General features: G+C 49.9%; 1 protein-coding gene and 1 pseudogene across 2 annotated transcripts in view; both read right to left on the reverse strand.

Annotated features, from left to right (window-relative positions):
* Nucleotides 1-27069, reverse strand: part of LOC146007417 (uncharacterized) — a 48176-nt pseudogene that overhangs the window by 12048 nt on the left and 9059 nt on the right. The gene's annotated exons all lie outside the window — the stretch shown is intronic.
* LOC146009981 (gastrula zinc finger protein XlCGF66.1-like) lies at nt 967-14808 on the reverse strand. Its single transcript, XM_083150690.1, has 7 exons — nt 14489-14808; nt 12706-12841; nt 10787-10978; nt 7798-7876; nt 7523-7620; nt 5711-5831; nt 967-4601 (listed from the first exon to the last, which is right to left on the reverse strand). The coding sequence occupies exons 2-7, from the start codon at nt 12784-12786 to the stop codon at nt 4006-4008; spliced, it is 1167 nt and encodes a 388-aa protein (XP_083006816.1). The 5' UTR covers nt 12787-12841; nt 14489-14808; the 3' UTR covers nt 967-4005.

Here is a 27069-nt window from a genome sequence, read left to right on the forward strand (position 1 = left end):
AACTGTAGTACTGATGCTCGTTCAGAAGGCCATTTTGTCATTCTGAATAAAAATTTAAAAAACACTACCCAGTTGGGCACCAAAAAAAAAAAAAAAAATTGCGTATAACGTAGGCTTAGACGTATGTTGAGAAAATTGTTACCTGCACAGGAAGATGATGTTTATTGATGTAGGGGCAAGATGGACTAGATACCACTAGGGAAACGTTTATGGAAAACTGTAAGTAGTGGACAGCGAAATGCGTCGGGTACCTGGACAGTAGAAATTTAATTAAAATGATTGGATTCCCTATCATCCACCCACAGTTGGCAGTGTACCTCCGCCGTGGACATCGCTTAAGACAAACCCACTTTTCTCTGCACGATTGGCTGAATGCCATTGGCACAGCCACCCTCAGTAGCGCCTGATTGGTTGTCAACTTAATAACCGCTACACACTTTTATGAGGGGAGGCGCTAAGGCCCCGTCTAGTTTCTGTGCCTCTAATTACACAGGCTGGCTCAGATCTGGAATTATTAGCAACAATGTATAAAGCGGCAGAAGAATCCACTGCACTGTGCAATAGGGAGACTTTGGGTAGGATATGTCAACAGTACTGTCGACCTTCACCAAGTGGACAGTCGTGATGTAGACAATGATGACATATCTTCCCTCTGGGCCCAGCAAGTGACTTTCCTGCTCTTGGCGGCATCTTCCGGGTCCCTGTAGTCACGTGACTGTCACTTCCTGGTCAGACCTGATCTGCCGATGTCCGAGTAACTATTTCTCTGCTATCTCTAATCCCTGCAGTAAGACGTAGAGGGGGGAGGGGGGGGGAAATGTAATGCGTTATGGGCAGATTTTTGTGACTGCCCATGCACTGCTCGATATGGGGAGAACGATGCCGAGATTTTCTGTCTAATATCGGCGATTTATCAGCCTTAACCTATGATGCATATATAACAGTAACAGATACTGATAATTCCCATTCATGTGAGAAACAGTTCAGATTTATTAATACCTGTAACACAAGTAAGATGGACGTACATACAGTGCAGTCATTACAGCTGTTTAGAGGATTACAAATGAACATGTTAAGAGAAAATATATATCAACCGCTTCCACTATCTCTTAGTAATCACGGATAACACGAGTGACGGGGAGAAGGCAGATGGCCTCCATATGAGGAGATTCCGAATGTGCGGTGCATAGGAGGAATAGACACAATCTGACTGTCTGGTTGTGAACTGAAACCTCTAAATAAAGTTGTTGAGAAATGTCAGAGCACAGAGCCATTTATGTAAGTAGCACTGCACAGCAATGACGTCAGCATGTTCCCTTCCTTCACAAACTCATTATGGAGTTTTTGGGGGAGTAAGCACCATCCCGAACCACTGTGTGTGTGAGTGGTATTCAGAATATCGACACAGAAGACGGTCCCTGGAAGACGAGGAGCACTATGGTTGACCTTTGGCCTCCGTCAACAAGGACAATGTTGCTGCCACATAGCCATGGTCGAGGAGGGTGCTAGGACCCGTTAGAGAAATAGATAGTCCTCTCATCGGGAGGCCATTGCTCCTGATGGTGGAATAGCTGCCCAGGTGATAGGCCGGGGTGTGGACTACAGTAGGGACCACTGGAGCATTCTGAAGAGTTGAACTATGCTGTGATTACCTGTATGCTGCTTGAAGGACCAAGACTTTGGGCCTTATTCTGGTCTGTGCGGACGGATCCGAATATGCGGCCAGGACCGTGCTTCCTAAACCCCGCCTTTCGTACTGATCGCCAACTCCGTCCGTATGCGGTATGAAGCTGTCCGAACGGACCGCACGTGTATTTCTAATGAATACACCTCCTCCATCTCAGGGAACCTCCCCCATCATTCGATGGTCGCAGACCATCGAATGCAGGACCGAGTGGCCAGGCAGCTCCCGCAACCTCAGACCACACGGACATTTCTCCGTGCAAAAGCAGAGATCTGGGCGGGCAGCTGACATCCGGCGATGTCATATGTCCGCCCCCTACACATGCGTCACGGCCGCATTACCATACGTACGCCCAGCGTTTGCATTGGAACGCCCATGAAACGCGGGGTGTAAACATATGGTAATGAGCCCAAACAGCCCTTCACGCCCCTCTCCACCCCCTGTTCGTAGTGTTCACATTTCATGCGGGATTTGGACGTGCGTCCCGTTCGCACATGCGCAGACACAAAACTTCCCCAATACAGACTCTCACCACTACAGTCCATTATGAATGCAGCTGCGGGGCTAATCTTCCTAGCCAGACGTTCATCGTCTGCAAAGCTACTCTGTCAGTCACTTCATTGGTTACCTGTATTCTACCGTACTCAATACAAAATTATATTACTTACACACAAAGCCATAAACCAAACTACACCAACATATATATCTTCTCTTATCTCAAAATATCATCCAACACGACCTCTACGCTCCTCCCAAGATCTGCGTCTCTCATCCACACTCATTACCCGCTCCCATTCCCGACTGCAGGACTTTCTTCAGGCTGCACCCACTCTGTGGAATGCCCTCCCAAGCACAATAAGACTCTCCTCCAGTCTCCAAACCTATAAGCGTTCCCTGAAGACTCATCTCTTCAGGCAGCTTATCAAATTCCAGAACCAGTCATAGAACCTTGCGTTCTGGTGGAATCGATGCATTAAAGAATACAGTATATATCCTTATGTATCAATGCCTATTTCCCTATAGAGTATAAGCTTGCGAGCAGGGCCCTCCTACCTTTTGACTGTCTGTAAATACCCTGTTTTGTTGTATCACTGTCTGCTATTGTAAAGCGCAATGGAATATGCTGCGCTATATAAGAAACTTAATAAATAAATAAAATAAATCGGCGACTGACCGCACGCGGACATTACAGCACCAACCAGAATAAGGTCCTTTATCTTGTATGTGATTCCTTGTGGCAATACCTTGAAACTAATGTAATGTCCTCTTTGTAAATATAATACTTTCCGGAAACTTATTGCACGCTCCTCGTATCATGTCGCCAAAAATGTACTTTCAAAAGTATTTTTGTTTTCCTGACAAAAACAGAATCTTAGTACAGATCTAGATGTACCCTGAGCTGTGTTATTAACTGCGGAGTTCAGAATCGAAGGAACAGGAGACTTAATGAAGTCACTAACATTCATACATTTCACACAGTAACACTGTCCTAACGAGCTGAAATGTAATTCGACCAACGTGGTAAATCAGAGGGGTCTCTACACTGAGGAGGAAATGGACAGAATTCCACGCCGGGACACCAAAAATGACATGCAGCCGCCCTGCTTGCAGGGCATTGGCTGTGATCAATGATTGCCATAAAAAATTGGCATGCTCAAGGTGAGGTAGGACGCACCGCTAAAAGCCACGCTCCTGATTGGATGGCCGTAGCACTCGCACCGCTAAAACCCACACTCCTGATTGGATGGGGCCTCCAAACAGTCATTCTGATTGGATGGGGGCTACATTCTGGCACACACTGAGAGTGGACATTATTAATGATATAATGCGTACACACTAGACGATGTATCATTAACATTATCAGGCATATTGATAACGATAAATCGTCTAGCGTGTACCAATTAAAAGTACCTTAGTTTAATTATTCAACTGACTTGTAGACTGTTATTATAAATACGGTTGTCTTATCATTTATAAGTTCCCATCTATGAAGCACAATCCGCTGATCAACAGGAAGAAGTTCTGTCACTCGGAAATGTTGCTGCCCAATAAATACGCCCCCCCCCCCCCCCCCCAAAAAAAAGCTGCCGCAGAGCCCCAATACTACTCTTACATTTCAGGGTATGACGGTGTTCCATGACCAAACCAGCAACTGTATGGCACTTTTCCATCATTTGTTTTGGGGTAGGGGACCGCTACCAACGTTATTGTTCAAGCAAGTCAAATTAACCTTTGACCTCTACCTCTGTCAGGTGACTTTATTATCTCACGAAACGTTTTTTTCCTGCGTGAAGATTAGATATAGGTGTAAAACATTTTCCTCACTCGGGACACGGAATTGTCTTGTCGCCTGTGTGGATTCTCTGGTGATAAAGGAGGTTGGATTTCTGTGTAAAAAATTTCCCGCACTCGGCGCAGGCGAAGGGCTTCTCGCCGGTGTGAGTCCGCTGGTGGATCACCAGGTGCGACTTGTGCTTGAACGACTTCCCGCAGTCGGGGCAGGAGAACGGTTTCTCGCCGGTGTGAATCCTCTGGTGCTCGGTGAGGTGCGACTTCCGCGTGAAGCGTTTTCCGCACAAAGAGCAGGGGAACGGCTTCTGGCCCGAGTGGATTTTTTGGTGGCGGATGCGGTTTGATATGTGGGTGAAACATTTGCCGCAGATGAGGCAGGGAAATATCTTGTCGCTTTTGTGAGGTAAACCGTGTGTGATATCGGCATGATTGATATCGGCATGATTAGCGAACCAGTCGTCGTCCCTGGAGGGATCGGGCGATAGAGCCACGTTGCACGGTGCTGGGTGCACGTTTGGGGAAACCGGGTCATCGGCTGGAAAATCTCCTGTCAGGTTATCTTCAAGGTCACAATCTCGGGATATAAGGCGCTGTCCCTCCGCAGTATTCCTGCTATACTGTCCATCTGTGGAGGAGAACATTAATGTACATATTAGGTTGCCATGGATGGCAATAGTGCAACTGGTCATCGATGGTGGCATACTATGCAATAGATGGCCATCGACGTTTTACCTATCAATAGTCATCCATTTTCTTTGACTGATTGGCCTGTGGGCCAATCAGTACATGGGGGTGGGGCTTCAGGGGAGCTGGGGTGGAGCTATACTCTGTATAGGGGAGGGGGGGAAAAACTATTAGGTTATACTTGCCATTACTGGAGGGAAAACATCTGGTTCTCCCCCACGATGGCAAAACTATTCTACATTGGTCATAAACCATCGATGATTTTGAATTATCGATGGTCGATGGCCATCCCTAGAAATAGACAGAGGGAGCTCTGAAGACCGAGATTGGAGGTATCAGCAGATCATTTTGATGGTCTTTTAACTATTTAACTAATATATAAATAATGTTCCTCATTATAAAAGCACTTCTGTGATAGTGACCAAACATTTCCTTATTATGGGCTAAACATTTCCTTCCTGCGATTTGGGCGTGTTGCCACGATTCCGGCAAGATGCTCATTACACTAAACTAGGCTGATTTTTGCCTTTAAATTGCCGCTTTATACCTAGTATACTGCTTTGATCAAGTCTAAGAAATAGGTGAAACGCGTTAGGGAGAGAGGCTCTTATTGGGCTACAATTCTGCCGGAGCCGTATGGTGAGATGCAGCTGACTACTGAATATAACGGTCATTACAGTGTTCCTTGTTACATAGGAACCACCTGAGCCAGCCGTAGTTCCCGGGGGGAAGGTCTTCATGCTGCACCTGTTCCCAGTGGCGAGAACCACTGCACCATCCGAGACTGGAAGGCGCATACTTATTTGAGAGCTTGACTGCACATGGCTGCGTCAGCCGTGACCTTGCGCCAGAAAGTTAAGCAGCCTGTCCTATGCTGACCAGCCCCAAAGCTCTACGTTACTTTTCCTCAGAAGGTCGTAGGTAGAAAACCGCCATAAGTGCTGGTCGCCCATAACAAGCGAGCTGTGCCAGCGCACTTTACGCAGGATCTATGGGCGCTGCAGACAGCTGAATCGCCCCTTTAGTGTTCATGAGCCAGACATTACTCACCCGTGCTAATATAAGCGGGGATTTCCTCCTCATCCTCCTCCTCACACAGCTGATCGTCAGTCGCGTACTTATCTTCTTCTCCCTCTATAACTTCAACTTTAATATCAAGCAGATCTTCATCCTAAATAACAAACACAGTTACATATATATATATATAGTATCCAAAAGGCCGGCACTCCGAAAAGCGGTGGGGGTTAAGCCAAGTGACTGGCCTGGGTGCCTTCCCAGGTGTAGCGTGCAGGTACACCGGTAGATAAACAACGAAATATGGGCGTCACTCCAGGACTTCTCTTAGTGCAAAAGTTTAAACTTTTGCACTAAGAGAATTCCCGGAGTGACGCCCGTATTTCGTTTTAAATATATATATTATCCAAAAAGGTAAAGAGTGCACTCACCAGACTTGATACTGAGTAAAACTTCAAATTTTTATTAGATCCTCACCACATGACCCTTTTTCAAGACAAACAGACGCCTGGATCCATGGATCAGTATGACTGTCATTATCCCCCTCACCAGCTATTATACCATGGAGCCCCTCCTCTAATGGCATAGCCTACCAATCACATCTTACACCTATAAATCAAACTCACCTGTTAAGGTTTTAGAGCCGGGTGTCCTCCTGCTGTGGATAAACACGTTAGCCGGCGTGCGTTTCGCCACTTTCTGTGGCTTTTTCAACCTTTGAAAGGTTGAAAAAGTCACAGAAAGTGGCAAAACGCGTCAGGTGTTGGCCCTCTCACCTACAGGATTGGACCACCAACCACCTTCAAAACGTTTTCCATTGCCTCTTGCTTTTGTGGACCTCCACAGCACTCACAAAAACAGTGTGGGACCGACTACGGATATAAATACTCCAGGTGAGCTCTGCCATCCCTTGCCACCTGTTGAGATTGTGTCTCCTCCAAACCAACCCTTCCAGGTCCACAGCCAATCTCCAATTGACATCAGGAGTCCGGGGTACCAGCTGACACCCTTCTCCAGGTGAGCTAAATTCAATACTAGCCCCTGTCGAGGTCTGGGTCTCCCCCCCCCCCCCCACACAATAAGAATTACCTGCGGTTACCATAAAGTGTGGAGCACATTCATCAAAGTGACATTGGACCCATGTGTCATATATAGGAGGACTTCTTCTACCTGGGCCCCAATTACCTCAGTCTACCATCTCGAGGTTCCCAGGGTTAGCCCAAAATTGGGGCTTAATCAGACTGAGTCTTCACTGAATCCTCCAGCGGCACCAATTAGGATTCCGTACAAATAGAGAGGATCAGCGAACTTTCCCATTTTTACATCATCCTCCAATTCCCCCCCCCCCAAACAGAGGCATCTGTTATACAATTGTGGTCAAGTGCACTTACCATTTGGACTAAGATCTCAAAAGTTAAGACCAGTGGTTTCGTGACCCATCCCACCAGTGAGAATTTTATCTTTATTACATAATATGTAATGTTGTATGTATGTATATTTTTTTATTACAGTGATTTTATATAAAGAAATATTGTTTATTCATTGTAACACAGCGCTGCTTCTCTGTTGCTATGTGGTGCTAAAGAGCACCTGCGATGTGCCGCTGATTAGTCTGAGCCGATAAATCTTTAGTGCAGCAGGTTCAATCTGTAGGGGTGGAACCGATGTCGGACGTCTACACAACAATTTGGTCTGATTTATCCACCCGATCAGAATCAGGTAATAACTGACCAAATCGCAGTAGTGTATGGAGGCCATTGAATGGTGCCAATATATACTATATTCCAACATAAATAACATATAATAAGTTGACCGTCATTGTTTGGTGAGACCGTCATTCCTGCCTACCTGGTAACCCTGGGAAATGTTGCGCGTTTCGTCTGTCCGGTTCTGAGAGTGCAGAGGGCGGGGACATCTCGCAGGGGTGTTTCTGCTACTGGATCCACCTGCAGGAGACACAAAGTGGGTGGAGACATCGATTACACAGCTCGGGTCTTGGGTCCGAGAGTTGGAGGGGAACCGGGCGCGTGTTCCGGCACAGTACTCAGGGTTGTTCGTGTCAACTGGTGGTCCAGGCCGGAACGTATCTCTGTCCTTCAGAACAGATGACAGTCTCCTCTTACCCAGAGATGTGCGGGGCCGGCGGTTCTCCATCATCACGTCCTTGTACAGCCCTCTGTGCTCCTGTAAATCATCCCACCCCTGCATGGAGAGATAGACAGTGGCAATGTAACATTGTTTCCTAAATTATTTATTTGAGATGGGTCACATCCCTGTGTATCTACGGGCAATGCATATGGACCTTTATGATCCGTAGAAGGATCTAACAAAGCCCCTCGGACTTGTCAGACACAGAGGGTGGGAATGCCACATCCCCCAAGCTGATTCAAGGATTTACCAGTAAGTACAACAACCCTATTTCTCATTCAACCACCTCTAAGGACGGGTCTGTCCACCAATGCTGCAGGCAGGACAAACCTTCCACAGCTAAGCTACATTACACTGTTACCCCGGAAGCTAAAAACCCAAACCGTCCTGCCCAGGAAGTGTTCCCAGCTCTAGTAAAAAGGCCTGGAAAAATCACCGGGCACTCATAAAGGAACAGGAAGAATGATATATACGGAAAGATGACCGGTCACATCCCCCGGTGTTACTGTATAATGTCCCATTCCCAGCAGTCACCTCTCCAGTCACATTCCCCGGTGTTACTGTATAACGTCCCATTCCCAGCAGTCACCTCTACTATCACACTCCCCGGTGTTACTGTATAATGTCCCATTCCCAGCAGTCACCTCTCCGGTCACATCCCCGGTGTTACTGTATAACGTCCCATTCCCAGCAGTCACCTCTCTGGTCACATCCCCCAGTGTTACTGTATAATGTACCATTCCCAGCAGTCACCTTTCCAGTCACATCCCCGGTGTTACTGTTTAACGTCCCATTCCCAGCGGTCACCTCTCCGGTCACATCCCCCGGTGTTACTGTATAATGCCCCATTCCCAGCAGTCACCTCTTCGGTCACAGCCCCCGGTGTTACTGTATAACGTCCCATTCCCAGCAGTCACCTCTCCCGTCACAGCCCCCGGTGTTACTGTATAATGTCCCATTCCCAACAGTCACCTCTCCTGTCACGCCCCCGGTGTTACTGTATAACATCCCATTCCCAGCAGTCACCTCTCCTGTAACATCCCCCGGTGTTACTGTACAACGTCCCATTCCCAGCAGTCACCTCTCAAGTCACATCCCCCGGTGTTACTGTATAACGCCCCATTCCCAGCAGTCACCTCTCCGGTCACATCCCCCAGTGTTACTGTACAACGTCCCATTCCCAGCAGTCACCTCTCCGGTCACATCCCCCGGTGTTACTGTATAACGTCCCATTCCCAGCAGTCACCTCTCCGGTCACATCCCCCGGTGTTACTGTATAACATCCCATTCCCAGCAGTCAACTCTCCGGTCACATCCCCCGGTGTTACTGTATAATGTCCCATTCCCAGCAGTCACCTCTCCGGTCACATCCCCCGGTGTTACTGTATAACGCCCCATTCCATGCAGTCACCTCTCCGGTCACATCCCCAGTGTTACTGTATAATGCCCCATTCCCAGCAGTCACCTCTCCGGTCACAGCCCCCGGTGTTACTGTATAACGTCCCATTCCCAGCAGTCACCTCTCCGGTCACAGCCCCCGGTGTTACTGTATAATGTCCCATTCCCAGCAGTCACCTCTCCTGTCACGTCCCCCGGTGTTACTGTATAATGTCCCATTCCCAGCAGTCACCTCTCCGGTCACATCCCCGGTGTTACTGTTTAACGTCCCATTCCCAGCAGTCACCTCTCCGGTCACATCTTCTGGTGTTACTGTATAATGTCCCATTCCCAGCAGCCACCTCTCCGGTCACATCCCCCGGTGTTACTGTTTAACGTCCCATTCCCAGCGGTCACCTCTCCGGTCATATCCCCCGGTGTTACTGTTTAACGTCCCATTCCCAGCGGTCACCTCTCCGGTCACCTCCCCCGGTGTTACTGTATAACGTCCCATTCCCAGCAGTCCCCTCTCCGGTCACATCCCCCAGTGTTACTGTACAACATCCCATTCCCAGCAGTCACCTCTCCGGTCACATCCCCCGGTGTTACTGTATAACGTCCCATTCCCAGCAGTCACCTCTCCGGTCACATCCCCCGGTGTTACTGTATAACATCCCATTCCCAGCAGTCACCTCTCCGGTCACATCCCCCGGTGTTACTGTATAATGTCCCATTCCCAGCAGTCACCTCTCCGGTCACATCCCCCGGTGTTACTGTATAACGCCCCATTCCCAGCAGTCACCTCTCCGGTCACATCCCCCAGTGTTACTGTATAACGTCCCATTCCCAGCAGTCACATCCCCCGGTGTTACTGTATAACGTCCCATTCCCAGCAGTCACATCCCCCGGTGTTACTGTATAACGTCCCATTCCCAGCAATCACCTCTCCGGTCACATCCCCCAGTGTTACTGTATAACGTCCCATTCCCAGCAGTCACATCCCCCGGTGTATAACGTCCCATTCCCAGCAGTCACATCCCCCGGTGTTACTGTATAACGTCCCATTCCCAGCAATCACCTCTCCGGTCACATCCCCCAGTGTTACTGTATAACGTCCCATTCCCAGTAGTCACATCCCCCGGTGTTACTGTATAACGTCCCATTCCCAGCAGTCACATCCCCCGGTGTTACTGTATAACGTCCCATTCCCAGCAGTCACATCCCCCGGTGTTACTGTATAACGCCCCATTCCCAGCAGTCACCTCTCCGGTCACATCCCCCGGTGTTACTGTATAACGTCCCATTCCCAGCAGTCACATCCCCCGGTGTTACTGTATAACGTCCCATTCCCAGCAGTCACATCCCCCGGTGTTACTGTATAACGTCCCATTCCCAGCAGTCACATCCCCCGGTGTTACTGTATAACGTCCCATTCCCAGCAGTCACATCCCCCGGTGTTACTGTATAACGTCCCATTCCCAGCAGTCACATCCCCCGGTGTTACTGTATAACGCCCCATTCCCAGCAGTCACCTCTCCGGTCACATCCCCCGGTGTTACTGTATAACGTCCCATTCCCAGCAATCACCTCTCCGGTCAGCAGCTGAATGATCTTGTTGGTGAGTTCCAGGATCTTCTGGTCATTGGGCCTCTCATGTATAAGTGAGTGAGGTGGTGGCACCGGGATGGGGCTCTGGGTCTTGCTCAATCGCTCTTGCACACAGGGAAAATGGCTGTTTGTTGCACGCTCTCCAGATGACTTTCGCACTATTGTGTATTCCTGTATATTGAGTGAAACATTACATTTCTTACCTCACCCACAGAAACTTAGATGTTCATGAACCCTTAATAAATAACATACAACAGAGAGCTATTTGACGCATCAAGATAAGAGTGATGTCACTGTGACGCTCCCAGACCCCCTCACCTCCCCGGTCAGGTCCCTGTGTCAGTAATAGAGATAAGAGTGATGTCACCGTGACGCTCCCAGACCCCCTCACCTCCCCAGTCAGGTCCCTGTGTCAGTAATAGAGATAAGAGTGATGTCACTGTGACACTCCCAGACCCCCTCACCTCCCCAGTCAGGTCCCTGTGTCAGTAATAGAGATAAGAGTGATGTCACTGTGACGCTCCCAGACCCCCTCACCTCCCCGGTCAGGTCCCTGTGTCAGTAATAGAGATAAGAGTGATGTCACTGTGACGCTCCCAGACCCCCTCACCTCCCCGGTCAGGTCCCTGTGTCAGTAATAGAGATAAGAGTGATGTCACTGTGACGCTCCCAGACCCCCTCACCTCCCCGGTCAGGTCCCTGTGTCAGTATTAGAGATAAGAGTGATGTCACTGTGACGCTCCCAGACCCCCTCACCTCCCCGTTCAGGTCCCTGTGTCAGTAATAGAGATAAGAGTGATGTCGCTGTGACGCTCCCAGACCCCCTCACCTCCCCAGTCAGGTCCCTGTGTCAGTAATGGAGATAAGTGTGATGTCACTGTGACACTCCCAGACCCCCTCACCTCCCCGGTCAGGTCCCTGTGTCAGTAATAGAGATAACAGTGATGTCACTGTGACACTCCCAGACCCCCTCACCTCCCCGGTCAGGTCCCTGTGTCAGTAATAGAGATAAGAGTGATGTCACTGTGACGCTCCCAGACTCCCTCACCTCCCCAGTCAGGTCCCTGTGTCAGTGATAGAGATAAGAGTGATGTCACTGTGACGCTCCCAGACCCCCTCACCTCCCCAGTCAGGTCCCTGTGTCAGTAATAGAGATAAGAGTGACGTCACTGTGACGCTCCCAGACCCCCTCACCTCCCCGGTCAGGTCCCTGTGTCAGTAATAGAGATAAGAGTGACGTCACTGTGACGCTCCCAGACCCCCTCACCTCCCCGGTCAGGTCCTTGTGTCAGTAATAGAGATAAGAGTGATGTCACTGTGACACTCCCAGACCCCCTCACCTCCCCGGTCAGGTCCCTGTGTCAGTAATAGAGATAAGAGTGATGTCACTGTGACGCTCCCAGACCACCTCACCTCCCCGGTCAGGTCCCTGTGTCAGTAATAGAGATAAGAGTGATGTCACTGTGATGCTCCCAGACCACCTCACCTCCCCGGTCAGGTCCCTGTGTCAGTAATAGAGATAAGAGTGACGTCACTGTGACGCTCCCAGACCCCCTCACCTCCCCAGTCAGGTCCCTGTGTCAGTAATAGAGATAAGAGTGATGTCACTGTGACGCTCCCAGACCCCCTCACCTCCCCAGTCAGGTCCCTGTGTCAGTAATAGAGATAAGAGTGATGTCACTGTGACGCTCCCAGACCCCCTCACCTCCCCAGTCAGGTCCCTGTGTCAGTAATAGAGATAAGAGTGATGTCACTGTGACGCTCCCAGACCCCCTCACCTCCCCGGTCAGGTCCCTGTGTCAGTAATAGAGATAAGAGTGATGTCACTGTGACGCTCCCAGACCCTGTCACCTCCACAGTCAGGAATAGAGATAAGAGTGACATCACTGTGACCTCACCTCCCCAGTCAACAGGTAGATGATCTCCAGGGTTAGATTCAATATCCTCTCAGCTGTGTGACTCCTCTCCTTGTCCATCATGAAGGCTCTAATAATGAGGCCTGGACGCTTTTGGAATGGGTAATCGTCAGGTGATCTATGCAGATAGAGATTTAGAGTACATGAGTCATAGTTCTAAGGAGATGAGTGAAATCAATGAGCTTTGGAATAGTCATCAATGACATCGTAATTCAATGGTTCTGTAATAGGAGAAAACAATAGAAAATAATAAGTTATCATTATAGGATAATAATATATGTAAATGTCAGACAGCCGTGCTCAATGTTCTGGGGGTAGAATGATTCTTCCACATATAACTGATGGGGCCAGGAAGCTGTGGAGATAATTCTCATCCAAAGGCACTAGAATGGGGTTCCACAGAGAGTGGCACTAGGAAAGTGGTGGGAAAAGATAGAAGAAAATACTTTCCTCAGACCCAACTTAATCTACAGGAGACGGGGCCTAACACCAGTCTATGTAAGACCCTACATAAGGTCATGAAGAGGTCCAACTTCCATATCCTGTTTCAAGAGATTCTGTATACTTCAAAGGAAGAAGACAACATACAGACTGGGGTACATAGTACCAGGGCATGATGGTTAGCGTAATTCAGGTGTACCATCCAGCACATTAAGCCTGGAGCTTGTTCAGACACATGGGCATCAGAACCAGCAACTTCTGCCATAGATTAAGTCTTCTTCTAGGTCTGAGCTCCAGTAAGGTCATCCAGCACCGGCCCCAAGGATCTTCTCTCGCTGATCACTCACCTTGATCACATTTTCCACAACAAATTACAATATAGATGGCCGGCTTCCCCTCCCAATACTCCGTGAACAGGTGGAGGTGTCCACAGACTCTCAATTCCTACTAGGGACAAAAGTAACAGTGGGCAATTCCACAGGACCTTACTGGTGGAAATAACGTCCTGTGAGTTTCTCGGGGACATTGTTGCTCTGGTGGAAAAGAGTCCACATGGTCGGACAACTTTAGTTCCTCACCCCTGGCTCATTGATTTGTGGTAGCTCAAAACTTTAACCAGAAGATTGGAAGTTTTATTTTAGGCAATAGATCTAGCGAGCCTATCTGCATGCCTTATCCAAGATCATTCACCAGGACCACATCTGCTGGCTGGCCAGCCACCGCTGCCACATCCTGGACCTCCTTGTTCGCTCTCTCACATCTGCTACCTGACAGTGCAACCCTTCTATCCGGCAACATGTGGTGGGCACACTACAGTGGTTAGGGTCTATTTGCAGTCGCTGTGCCACTTAGATCTGCCGCAAGTTCCCCTACATAATTTGTGGAGGCCATTCTGTCATCAGTCCATCTAACTGCAGCCATGACACTTTCTCCTGCCAGGGCTCCCATCTTCTCCAGGGTCAGGGTGGCCTGGTAGGTGGGTAGAGGCACTCGGGTGGAACGGAACCACCTAAGGTGCTATTATCATGCAGCGTGGGACCATTGGCGTGGCTGGGGGTTAACCAAATATATTGGAGATCTCTGTATAGCTGTTATCATGTAGGATGCAAATGAATGTGTTTTATTGTAGTATAATAATAATAATAATAATAATAATAATAATAATATAATAATAATAACAACATATGGCACAGTTATAATATCTTCCAGGATTATGGAAGCAGTCAGTTTATTATTATAATAAAACAGAATTGTTACAGAAACACTGAGGTCAGTAAAAATGACAATATAATAATGATAATAATATTAGTACATGGTATATTACCTCTTGCAGGAGACAGCTCAGTAACCCCCAGATCCTGTACATCTGCCATATAACAGGAAACAGTGAGCAGAGAGGATTATGGGAGCTGTAGTCACAGATCATACACACACTGAGCCATATGATTCTCACAACAGGACCACAGGAAAATGGCGGCCGCCTCTCCCGGCCCCAACACCGTGTGCACAGCGCTCTAGTGGTGACCGGTGAGAGCCGGCTGCCGCCCCGGTGAGCAGGTAGGGACACGTGCCCTAGCTATCCGGCCACATACTGGCGTGTGGGTGACACACTGGGCAGGGGAAGGCTGCTTTACCGCCGCTGCTGGTTCCCTGACTGGAGTCGGAGATGGACCACGATAAAATGTCCGCCGCTCTAAAAACCAGCAAATCACCGCAAGGGGGCGCGGCTTGGAGTGGTCATCCGCTTCCGCTATATATAGAGTGCAACATGCAAGCAACAGCAGTTAGGTGAGATGGACACAGTGGACCTTGATGACCTCCAGGGTATGGCAGCAGATGATGACCTGGGTTACAACACCTTATTATAATGTAATTACATGGCTGCACTTGTACTCCTCAGCGCTGATTCACCTCCTTAGTGTGCACCTGAAACAAGCTTGTGTGATGTCTAGTGATGGTCAGCCACCATCGATGGCTTGACACCAAGGTTCAATGGTTTTGCCATCGGTGTTGAAGGCCACTGATTCTCCACCGCCGGTGGCAGATACAGAGATGGTTCTTGTATGCCCCATGGCGCAACACTTAGCCCCTCCTCTCCCCACAGCTTTGTTCACCCTCTCTATCCCACACTAAGATGCACCCAACCTTGACTGACTTGCTGCATCTTACAGCAGGGATGCCCATAGATCCCTCAAACCATAGACGGTTTCCCTTTAATTATTTCATGTCGTCATGGCGCCTAACTCACCAATGGTGGAGACCCCTTCATTAATAGCCACCCCTGGCCTTGTACAGAAGGAGTGGCCCAGTGAGTCTCCCCTCATCGCTTAGACAGACATGAATATAGTTCTGGGTGCAATAAAAGAATGGTCCATTGACAGTCACTCAGTGGTTTTAGGACTGGTCCTCAAATGGTCCACCATCAGTGGTGCAATCAGTGCATTACACCGATGGTTTGTAGAAATGACTGGCATCACAACTGTGGGCGATGGGACTCGGCCAATCAGGAAAGGGCAATAGTGGTAGAGGCTAATTACTGTGCACTGTAAAAAAAAAGTGTAACCACCCGAAATCTTTGCCATCAGTAGCAGAGAAACATCGGACTACAGCCATCAATGGCGAAATCATCAAACATCGATAGTAAACAATTGTCAGTCACTAACCCTCATTGGTTGATGGCCATTCTTAGACACACAGGAATATAAGGCTGGCTGTACCCAGCACCGCGCTTCTTACCCTCTATTCCACATAGTAGATCAGGACCAGGGGCTCGTGTCTGCATCACAGCGGATGCCTGTCCGCTCCCCTGGTTCCATGCTGCATTGTCCCTGAACCCCTTCTGCAATAAGGAATGGGTACATGCCACTGCTAGGCATGTAACTGGCAGCAATATATATAGAAATGAGGACATCCATCCCTAAGTGAGGCCCGGGAAGATGGGGCTTAGGCATATAGGGGTGCTACATGCCCAGTGAAGCAGGGGGAAGGAGGCACCAGTGGGGGGCACTGTTACCTGGTGAGCACTTAGCAGGGGCGGAGACTGCCAGGCTATCCCCTCTCAGGGACCACGCTCTGCAGCAATAACCTGCACCGCCCCTGCCTTCACCAGTCATGTGCATGGACCCCCCCCTCCTCCTCACTGCCAGCAGCATTATTAGTGTCCACCAGGCAGAACTCTCACCCGATAGCCTGGCTCGGGACTTCCACTGGATGGATTTGGATGAAGACTTCATACAGTAATAACAATGGGTCCAAGAAGACATCCTAAAGGGTTGAGGTTCTGGTCAGACCTCTCATTGGTGTATGCCAGACAGAAATGTGACCGTGTTTAACTTGTAATTGGAAGCCTCGGTATATTCACAGGGTTATGAGGGGCTGGTAATAAGACAAAGCAGACCTGCTCCAGGTGGGTAATGATGGAAGATATTAGCATACACCTCAGCACTAAAGGGATAAATCACTCTGTCAGCCAATCAGCAGCCTCCTATTCAGGTGGTGCTGATTGGCTGGGAGAGCTCTCCCAGCCAATCAGCAGCCGCCCAGTCTTATGAATAGGATTATTCAATTCTCCCTGCCTCGCTGTATCGGATGTGATACATCGCTGGTGCTTCGCACCCACCATGTGCCGCTGACGGCTGTATGTAAGATTGCACGGGACCACGCATCGGATCCAATGTCATACACTTGCGATTTGGGCCTATTTCACCCAATATCTCGTCCCGATCCGCTGGGGTGAAATCTGGCCCAAATCGCGTAGTGTATGGGGGCCTTAAGAGGCTTATAGCTCCTGTCGTCTGAAGAGTCTTTACCCAGGTTTGGGAATCCTGACTATGGGTCCGATTCAGTCCTGCTCACTGTGTTGCGTGTGCTCGGAGCCCAGTGAGCAGGTAGCCGCGGCCCGCCGAGTGCACTTCCCCCACCCTGTGCACTGGCCCTCCCTCCCAACGGGCGGTGGCACATCCCCAAACGCAGGCGGGGTGTCAATCATACCCTCTTAAAAATGTCGACATTTAGCAGGTTGCCATAAACATGCAGAAAGGTCAACAAGCAAAACGTTGACATACCCAACTGTGGACATGGTTATACAGCTCTGCGTGTCCATGTCGGCACCAAAATGCTCACAGTACTTTTTTGTTTTGTTACTTTTATGGTTAGGCTAAAACAGGCAAAAAATGTATGCCGACATGCTGGTGTCAACAGGTTCCAGTTAGATATCGGGCTATTGGAACTAATGTCCATGTCTATATCCTCAACGTGGACTCTTCACTGTACACCCAAATCAGGTCAGCACCACCGCTGGGCACTGCAAATCCTAAATACCGACCCTGTACCTGATAACTGGGAGTTTATGGAAAGGCCGGAATATACTCACCTACGCTGAAGTACCATGCACCCTTCCACTTCCAGACTTCTGTTATTCAGCAACATAAATCAGAAATATTCCACATAGATCAGTGGTTCTCAAACTCGGTCCTCAGGGCCCTAAACAGTTCTTGTTTCCCAGGTCACTCAGCAGATATACTAATTACTCACTGACACATTTCCCAGGTCACCCAGCAGGTGCACAGGTGTACTCATTACTCACACATTGTCCAAGTCACCCAGCAGGGGCACAGGTGTACTCATTACTCACACATTGTCCAGGTCACCCAGCAGGTGCGCAGGTGTACTAATTACTCACTGACACATTTCCCAGGTCACCCAGCAGGGGCACAGGTGCACTAATTACTCACACATTGTCCAGGTCACCCAGCAGGGACACAGGTGTACTCATTACTCACACATTGTCCAGGTCACCCGGCAGGTACACAGGTGTAGTCATTACTCACTGGCACATTTCTCAAGTCACAGAGCAGATGCACAGGTGTAGTCATTGCTCACACGATGCCCAGGTCACCCAGCAGGGGCACAGGTGCACTCATTATTCACACATTGTCCAGATCACCCAGCAGGTGCACAGGTGTAGTCATTACTCACTGGCACATTTCTCAAGTCACAGAGCAGATGCACAGGTGTAGTCATTACTCACACATTGTCCAGGTCACTCAGCAGATGCACTAATTACTCACTGACACATTTTAAAAGATCCACAAGTTGAACTAAAGGCCCCCACACAATTTGGACCAGTTTGCCCTTAAAAGACCCCCGGCAGCTCCATGGGAGGCTGCTTATTATTTGGCACTTGATGTGTAAATAAATTGTATTCGATTTATTGTATGTATATCCCTGAGGAGCTGGCACCGGCGGGTGTGTGTGTTGGTGGGCCAAGGAGGGTCCCTCCATCCCTCTCACCTGTGTGGTGCCGGGGTCCCTCCCTCTCACCTGTGTGGTGCCGGGGTCCCTCCCTCTCACCTGTGTGGTGCCGGGGATCCCTCCCTCTCACCTGGGTGATGCCGGGGGTCCCTCCCTCTCACCTGGGTGATGCCGGGGGTCCCTCCCTCTCACCTGGGTGATGCCGGGTCCCTCCCTCTCACCTGGGTGATGCCGGGGGTCCCTCCCTCCCGTGTGGTGCCGGGGGTCCCTCCCTCTCACCTGGGTGATGCCGGGGGTCTCTCCCTCCCGTGTGGTGCCGGGGGTCCCTCCCTCCCGTGTGGTGCCGGGGGTCCCTCCCTCCCGTGTGGTGCCGGGGGTCCCTCCCTCCCGTGTGGTGCCGGGGGTCCCTCCCTCTCACCTGGGTGATGCCGGGGGTCTTTCCCTCCCGTGTGGTGCCGGGGGTCGCTCCCTCTTGTGTGGTGCCGGGGGTCCGTCCCTCCCTCTTGTGTGGTGCCGGGGGTCCGTCCCTCCCTCTTGTGTGGTGCCGGGGGTCCGTCCCTCCCTCTTGTGTGGTGCCGGGGGTCCGTCCCTCCCTCTTGTGTGGTGCCGGGGGTCCGTCCCTCCCTCTTGTGTGGTGCCGGGGGTCCGTCCCTCCCTCTTGTGTGGTGCCGGGGGTCCGTCCCTCCCTCTTGTGTGGTGCCGGGGGTCCGTCCCTCCCTCTTGTGTGGTGCCGGGGGTCCCTCCCTCCCTCTTGTGTGGTGCCGGGGGTCCCTCCCTCCCTCTTGTGTGGTGCCGGGGGTCCCTCCCTCTTGTGTGGTGCCGGGGGTCCCTCCCTCCCTCTTGTGTGGTGCCGGGGGTCCCTCCCTCCCTCTTGTGTGGTGCCGGGGGTCCCTCCCTCCCTCTTGTGTGGTGCCGGGGGTCCCTCCCTCCCTCTTGTGTGGTGCCGGGGGTCCCTCCCTCCCTCTTGTGTGGTGCCGGGGGTCCCTCCCTCCCTCTTGTGTGGTGCCGGGGGTCCCTCCCTCCCTCTTGTGTGGTGCCGGGGGTCCCTCCCTCCCTCTTGTGTGGTGCCGGGGGTCCCTCCCTCTTGTGTGGTGCCGGGGGTCCCTCCCTCTTGTGTGGTGCCGGGGGTCCCTCCCTCCCTCTTGTGTGGTCCCGGGGGTCCCTCCCTCCCTCCTGTGTGGTGCCGGGGTCCCTCCCTCTCACATGCGTGTACTTGCTCACTGCTGATCTAGATGATGGCATACTCACTGCTCCATTTTATCACTTTTGAAGCTTAGAGAATCTGGCCCTAAAACATGTATTTTAGTCTAGTGCAGACTCAACCCTCTGAGCTGTATTCTGGCATTGGAACTTTCTCTTCTACATGGTGAGACGGGATATATATGATCAGGTAAGTATACGTAAGGTGTCCACACGCTGGAAAGATCTGTGATTTTAAGATTTCTCTTAAACTAAAATCCTGGACAGAATCCCTGAGCACGCCCAATTCATGAGGGCCCAAACACACCCAAATCCATGAGCACCCGAGCGCGCCCAAACACCCGAATCCAGGGGTTCTCAAATTGTGTGCCATGGCACCCTGGGCTGTCTTTGGACACCTGCAGGGGTGTCCTAAGTTGGTGTTTCAGGACCAATTCAAATTATATATGGTCATTGTAATAGGCAAAACCAGTGCTCGTGGCTGCCAATCATAAATGTGTGGACAAACAGAAGCCAATCTCGTTATGTTAAACCTAAGGACGAAATTTAAACACAAGTGATGCAATTTTTATATGTTTTCCTAATATATAAATAAAAAACAATTAAACTATATATATATATAAAAAAAAAAAATTCTCTAGGATCGCTGCGATTCAAAAAAGTTTCGGAACTAAAGCCCGAATCCATGAGCGCAGAAATGCACCCGATCGTGTGAACGTGGCCGAATGCTCGCGAACAACCGAATCCATGAGTGAATCCATGCGTGAACGTGCCCAAGTGCACCAACGCCCGAATACCCCACCGCGCCCAAGTGCCTGAATATCCGAGCATCCAAATGCAGACGAAGGCACCCAAACACACCTGAGCGACTGAGCACCCCAAACCACCGAACACCCCAATACCTGAGTCCCACAGACCTTTACCTGCAGCAGGTAAGATCAAAACATCCAGTGAAAGATCGGTGGGAGTGAACGATTGCAGGCAATTTCAGCTAAAAATCGGCTGAAAAAAAGGGATTTTTGTAAGAACTTACCGTTCGAATCCCTTTCTCTGATATGGTCCTGGTGACACAGCTTCACATTGGGATGTAGGAGGGTCCGTAGGAGCCAGGCACCTATCCTAAAGCTTTAGAGGGTAGGCTCCTCCCCTACTGCATCCCGGCATCTTCAGTTCAATCTTTCAAAGCCACTGGAATACATTAACTCAGTACAAACGCCTGCACATATTATATGCACAATTTTAAAATAACTTCTCAACCATATATAACATGAAACATCATGAACCTGGCATACTTACTGAGCGTAAGGGAGGGATCGCTGTGTCACCAGGACCATATCAGAGAAAGGGATTCGAACGGTAAGTTCTTACAAAAATCCCTTTTTCTCTTTCAATGGTCCTGGTGACACAGCTCAACACTGGGACGTTCCAGAGCCGGTCCTTTGGGTGGGTACGCTCAGGTCTGCAGCTCTCAGCACTGCTCGCCTGAATGATGCGTCCTCCGACGCGAACTCATGGAACCTATAGAATTTGGCAAAAGTGTGAACAGATGACCAAGTGGCAGCCCTGCAAACCTGCTCAGCTGTTGCCCCATGTCGAACCGCCCAAGAGGTGGCGACTGACCTGGTGGTATGCGCATTAATCCTGGCCGGCACAGGCCTACCAACTTTAGTATATGCAAAAGCAATTACAGAACGCAACCACCTAGCAATGGTCTGCTTAGAAGCAGGCCAACCAATTTTGTGTACCTCATACAAAACTAACAAAGTATCAGTCTTCCTGACACTCTTTACTCTGTCCACATAAATGCGCAACGCACGCACAACATCCAAATTCCTCAATTTGTCCCTTTTCCTTGAACCCTCAAGGGGTTGAAACACAGGCAGAACTATCTCCTGATTTAGATGAAAAGCAGAGACTACTTTTGGTAAAAATTGGGGTACTGTCCGAAGAACAGCCCTATCATCATGAATTATTAGGAAGGTTGACTTGCAGGACAATGCTCCCAACACCGATACTCTTTTTGCTGACGCCACTGCCAACAAAAATACCAGTTTCCATGTAAAGGAATTTAAGGTCAGCCGACCTTAATGGCTCAAAAGGAGCCTTTTGAAGGCACTCCAGAACCAGAGATAAATCCCATGGTGCTACTGGTTGCTTGAAGGGAGGTCTGTACTTCCGGTAACAATGCTATCCTTCTTTGGAAATAAATTGACAAGGCCGAGATCCGCACTTTGAGTGACTGAAGGCTTAACCCCTAGGAAAAACCATCCTTTTTTTTTTTTGCAATTTAGCTAATCTAAATCGTGCTGTGTGTGACTTCTGCCTCTCACACCACCGAATATAGGTCTTCCAGACCCTATAATAATATGCAGAAGACACTGACTTTCTAGCCTTAATCATAGTGTTTACCACAGCCTCTGAGAACCCTTTGCTCTTCAAGATGGCGGTTTCAACAGCCAAGCTGTCAGATTTAACCGAGCTGAATCCCGATGGTTGAACGGTCCTTGGTTTAGAAGGTCTGACCTCAGAGGTAGACGCCACGAGTCCACAGACAATCTCTGAAGCATCGAGAACCAGGACCTCCTTGGCCAATCTGGGGCCACTAAAATCACCGGGATTGCCTGGGCCTGTATCTTTTTCAAAACTCTTGCCAGCATAGGAACTGGCGGAAAAGCATAAAGAAGATTCCCCTCCCAGGGGATGGTCATAGCATCCACTGCTTCTGCCAGTGGATCCCTCGTCCTGGCATAGAACCTGGGTATCTGATGGTTGAACCTGGATTTGTCATCCGGTCCACTTCCGGAGTTCCCCATTTCAGAGTATTCTGATGAAATACTTGTGGGTTCAGGTTCCATTCTCCTTCCATCAGCTCCTCCCTGCTCAGGAAGTCGGCCTCTATATTCTCCACTCCTGGTATGAATATCGCTGATAACGCTGGAACATTCTGTTCCGCCCAGCAGAAGATCCGGGACACCTCCCACATAGCCAGTTTGCTGCGTGTGCCTCCCTGGTGATTCAGATATGCCACAGCTGTGGCGTTGTCGGTCTGAATCCTTAAAGGGAGCCCTTGCAGTCTTTCTCCGGCCAGAGAAATCACCTTCCACACCGCTCTCAGTTTCAAGATGTTGATCGGTAAGACAGACTCCTCCGAAGTCCACCAGCCCTGCAGACGCAGTTCCAGGACTACTGCCCCCCAGCCCCTGAGGCTGGCGTCAGTAGTGACTACCAGCCAGTTCCAGGACTGTAGGGACCGACCCCACTGAAGGGAATCTACCTCCATCCACCATTTCAGGGAGGATCGAGTTTCTGGGGACAACAACACTATTTGTTCTGACTTCATGGTCTGAGTATTTCCTGACCAGGCTGTCAGAATGTTCCACTGGAACACTCGAGAGTGGAACCTGGCGAATTGTAACGTCTCGAAAGACGCCACCATCTTCCCCAGCAGTTTGAGGCACCTCTATACTGATGTGCTCCGAGACCCGAGGATCTCTTGGACCAAGGCAGCCAGATCTCTGGCCTATGCCTCTGGTAGAAATACCTGATGTAGGTGGGTATCCAGAACAACTCCCAGGAATTGAAATCTCTGTGACGGCACCAACTGAGACTTTTGTAAATTTAAAAGCCAGCCGTGAGCCTGCAAAAACCCGATGGCTTCTGCCAAGTGACTCTTTAGCTTTTCTGCTGACTCCGCTTTGAACAGCAGGTTGTCCAAATATGGAATCACCATGATTCCCCTCAGCCGAAGCACCGCCGCCATTACTGACATTATCTTGGTGAATACCCCTGGCGCTGTAGCCAGCCCGAAGGGCAACGCCTGGAATTGCAAATGCAGGTCTTCTATCGCAAACCTCAATAGAGCCTGATGTTCTGGGTGGATGGGAACATGAAGGTATGCGTCCTGGACACCCATGGATGCCAAAAATTCTCCCTGGTCCAGGCTTAGCAGCACTGACCGTAGAGACTCCATTTTGAAATGGTCTACCCACAAATGGATATTCAATGACTTTAAGTTTAATATCGGTCTGAAAGACCCGTCTGGTTTGGGCACCAAAAACAGAGTGGAATAAAAGCCTTTTTTCCACTCCGCTCTGGGGACCGGGACTACCACGCCCTTCTCTACAGAGAGTGAGCCGCTCCCAAAAGAGCCGTACGGAGCCGAGCCTCCTTTGGTAGTGGTATGGGAATGAATCTTCCCGGCGGAAGACCTTTGAAGGGAATTCTGTAACCCTGGATATATAACTTCTAACACCCAAGAATCCCGGTCTAACAGTGCCCATGCATCTCTGAACAGTGTCAGACGTCCCCCCCACCTTGACCACCGCCGGGCAAAACCCCTGGCAGTCATGCGGAGGGTTTGTCCTCTCCTTTGGTGTTTGGTTTCTTATGAAAGGAACCAAATTTAGACTTTTGGGGCCTTGCCCCTGGAGGACTGAAATCTTCCCCTAAAAGACTGCCCTTGAAAGGACGCACCTCCTCTAGGGGAGGGCCGAAAGGACGGCCTGAAAGCAGAAAACCTTGATGTCTGCTTGGCTGCAGGGGCTGGCAGGAAGGTACTTTCGCCACCTGTGGCCTGCTTAATAATCTCTTCCAGTTCAGAACCAAATAACAGCTTTTCTTTAAAAGCTAATGCCTCAAAGGCCTTCTTAGACTCGTTATATGTCTCCCAAGCCTTAAGCCAGAGCACTCTCCTGGCATTGACAGACACTGTGGAAACTCTGGCAGCCATTTTGAGAGCTTCCTCCTCAGCTTCCAGCACATACTCTGCAGCTGCTTTAAGCTTCTCCGCAAGTAATAACCGACAAGGGTCAGCGTGTAACATAGTGCACAAATCATTGGCCCACACAATCATGGCCTTAGAGACCCAGGCTGAAGCAATCAGAGGACGTAGGGTGTATCCCACCCCTTCAAATATTGCCTTGAGGTTACCCTCCAGCTTTTTGTCTACGGGGTCCTTACAAGCTGCTCCCCCCTGCACTGGTAGCACAGTGGCTTTTGACAAACGTGCCACAGAAGCATCTACCACTGGAACTTTCTCCCAGAGGTCTGCATGAGTCTCAGGCATGGGATACAGGCTTAAATATCTTTTAGGCATCTGAAGCCTTTTATCAGGGGTTTTTCAGGCCCCTTCCAAAAACTTGTAAACCCTCGTCTGTAGGGAGAGTATCAGTTTCTTTACGCTGTCTCTTAAAAACACCCTTTGCAGGAGTTTTATCCACAGACAAATTCAATGCCTGTTTAACAGCAGTAATCAAATCCTCCACCCCTGAGGCTGAGGACTCTTCAGAAACATCACCCTGATTGGTATGTCTGTGTACTCTCCTTCCTCATCAGCAGCTAACAATGGCACTGAATAAGACCTTTTTGGGGTCCCCACAGAATCTCATCAAACTTGTCCCACAAGTAATTAAACCTGCTGATTCCCTTAGCAGTATCCTGCATGACCTGTATAAGTCAGGATCTGTCTGGGTCAGAGGCAAGGAGCCAGAGGACTGCTGAGAAAATGGCAATGGTCTAGGGGAAGTTACCAGCCCATCACTCTACCTGTCCAGCAATGCACCAAAGCATTAACAGACCTGCCCAGGGACTTGGCCCACGCAGGCTCCGATAGCACTACCCTCTGGAGTTCACTCCCCATGGGTTTCACAGCAGCGCAAGAAATACATAAGCCCCCCCATGCCATCTGCTCCGGGGCAAATTTCAGTGTACAACCACTGCAAGCGCTCAATGCATTTTAGGCTCCCTCCCCCAAAACCACAGACTGTTGCTCAGACATGATGTTCTCAAATAACATAGTCACAGTGCATTAAATGTACAAACATTATATATCACTTAGCTGTTTGTAGTCTTCAGAATAGGGAAAGCGATGCCCAGGAAATCCAATCACTCTGTCAGGATCTGTAAGCCAGCTCAGCTCCGCTGCAAGCGTTCCGAATGGCGCCAAAACAGAGTGAGGGAAGAGACCAAGTCCCTGCTGCTGCGGGGTCTGTGGCTTTTGGCGCCAACTTCCCCCAGACAGCCGCTCCCATTGTAGGATCTCCTAGTTCCAGTATCTCCCCCTCAGCTGGGGACCACTCGGAACATGCCTGTAACACACTGCTGTCCTCTCATATAGGAGCTCAGTGTGTAAGCTCTGCAGAAAATGGCCGCCGCCATCACGGAGCGCCTGTCCCCCATGATCCCCACCTAGCGTGAAGCCGGTTTCAGAGCGCTCCGGAGCCCAGGCAGCTTCTTAAAAGAAGCTGTAAGCGCTGCACAGGGAGGCCAGACAGCGTCTCCCCTGTGCACAGTGAACTGACAGGACGCGATTCTGTCAGCTCCTGCTGCGCTAGCAGTGTGAGGATTCACTATGAGAATCCTCACACTGTGCCTACCTAGCTAGGGTGAAAGTTAATAAAACAATAAAAATTCCCTAACTACTCTAATTCTTCGGCTGCTCCTGCAGCCCTTTAGAATAGCACCCACTCCAGTGGGCACCTAACACGAACTGAAGAGTCCGGGATGCAGTAGGGGAGGAGCCTACCCTCCAAAAGCTTTAGGATAGGTGCCTGGCTCCTTCGGACCCTCCTACATCCCAGTGTTGAGCTGTGTCACCAGGACCATTGAAAGAGAAATTGATGTAGTGTGTGGGGACCTCTACTCTCCCTTCCTGGATCCTAACCCCCATTCTAAAGTGCCTAATCTCCTCTCCCCACGCATCCCAATCCTATGTCCCTCCCAGTGCGTAAAACACCCCCCACCCCGCATACTTATGTTCAACATCCGGGCTTTTGGGATTCCAGCTCCTGGATTCATTGGACATACAACTAGGCTTGCGGGCCTCTGGACATATATATATTTTTTACAGGGCATATTAATTATTGCCAATACCCGGGCATGTTATGTAATGGTTATGGTAGGTAGCCCCTCCATTCCAGTAGCCCCTGTGATTCCGAGAACCTGGAGGCAGTTGATCAATCCAACATGGCGGCTCACTGCAACGTGTGAACCAGGAATAGGCCCAAATCATCATAAGCAAACTGGACTCAATATCTTTACAGTTACTGTAATGACCAGTGCAAGCGCCCCAGCAGATGAAGGGACAACACCAGGTCCAATCAGAGAGAGTCAGAGTCCATCACTTAACAATACAGACACGTCGATGAGCCACAGGCAGCATTTCCTTCCTGAAACCAGAACAAGCTCAGGGAGAATGGTACGGAGGACATATGCAATTTAATATGTTTATTCAATTAAAGATAACACTGACCTGAAGTTTATTAGAAACCACAATGAAGGTAACGGCATAGGGGTTTATTTTTCCAAGATAAGAGTTCGACTTCATATAGGATGTTGCTATGGGCAAACACTCAGATTCCATCAATTATCTTCTAGAACAGGGCTTGACAATTGTTTTTTTTTAAATCTAGGAGCCAGGACAAAAGTGTAGGAGCCAGACAAGCTTAAGGCTGC

The sequence above is a fragment of the Crinia signifera genome, chromosome 6 (genome assembly GCF_055691185.1).
Source record: "Crinia signifera chromosome 6, ASM5569118v1, whole genome shotgun sequence".
NCBI classification, from domain to species: domain Eukaryota; kingdom Metazoa; phylum Chordata; class Amphibia; order Anura; family Myobatrachidae; genus Crinia; species Crinia signifera.

Bases quoted from the DNA above. Each gene is read 5' to 3' on its own strand.
- LOC146009981 (XM_083150690.1), bottom strand. From the start codon at position 12,786: ATGATGGACAAGGAGAGGAGTCACACAGCTGAGAGGATATTGAATCTA. The intron at 10,979-12,705 runs GTGAGGTCACAG...CTCAATATACAG, and splicing joins TCTACCTGTTGACTGGGGAG to GAATACACAATAGTGCGAAA. The intron at 4,602-5,710 runs GTGAGTAATGTC...TCTCCTCCACAG, and splicing joins CCCCGCTTATATTAGCACGG to ATGGACAGTATAGCAGGAAT.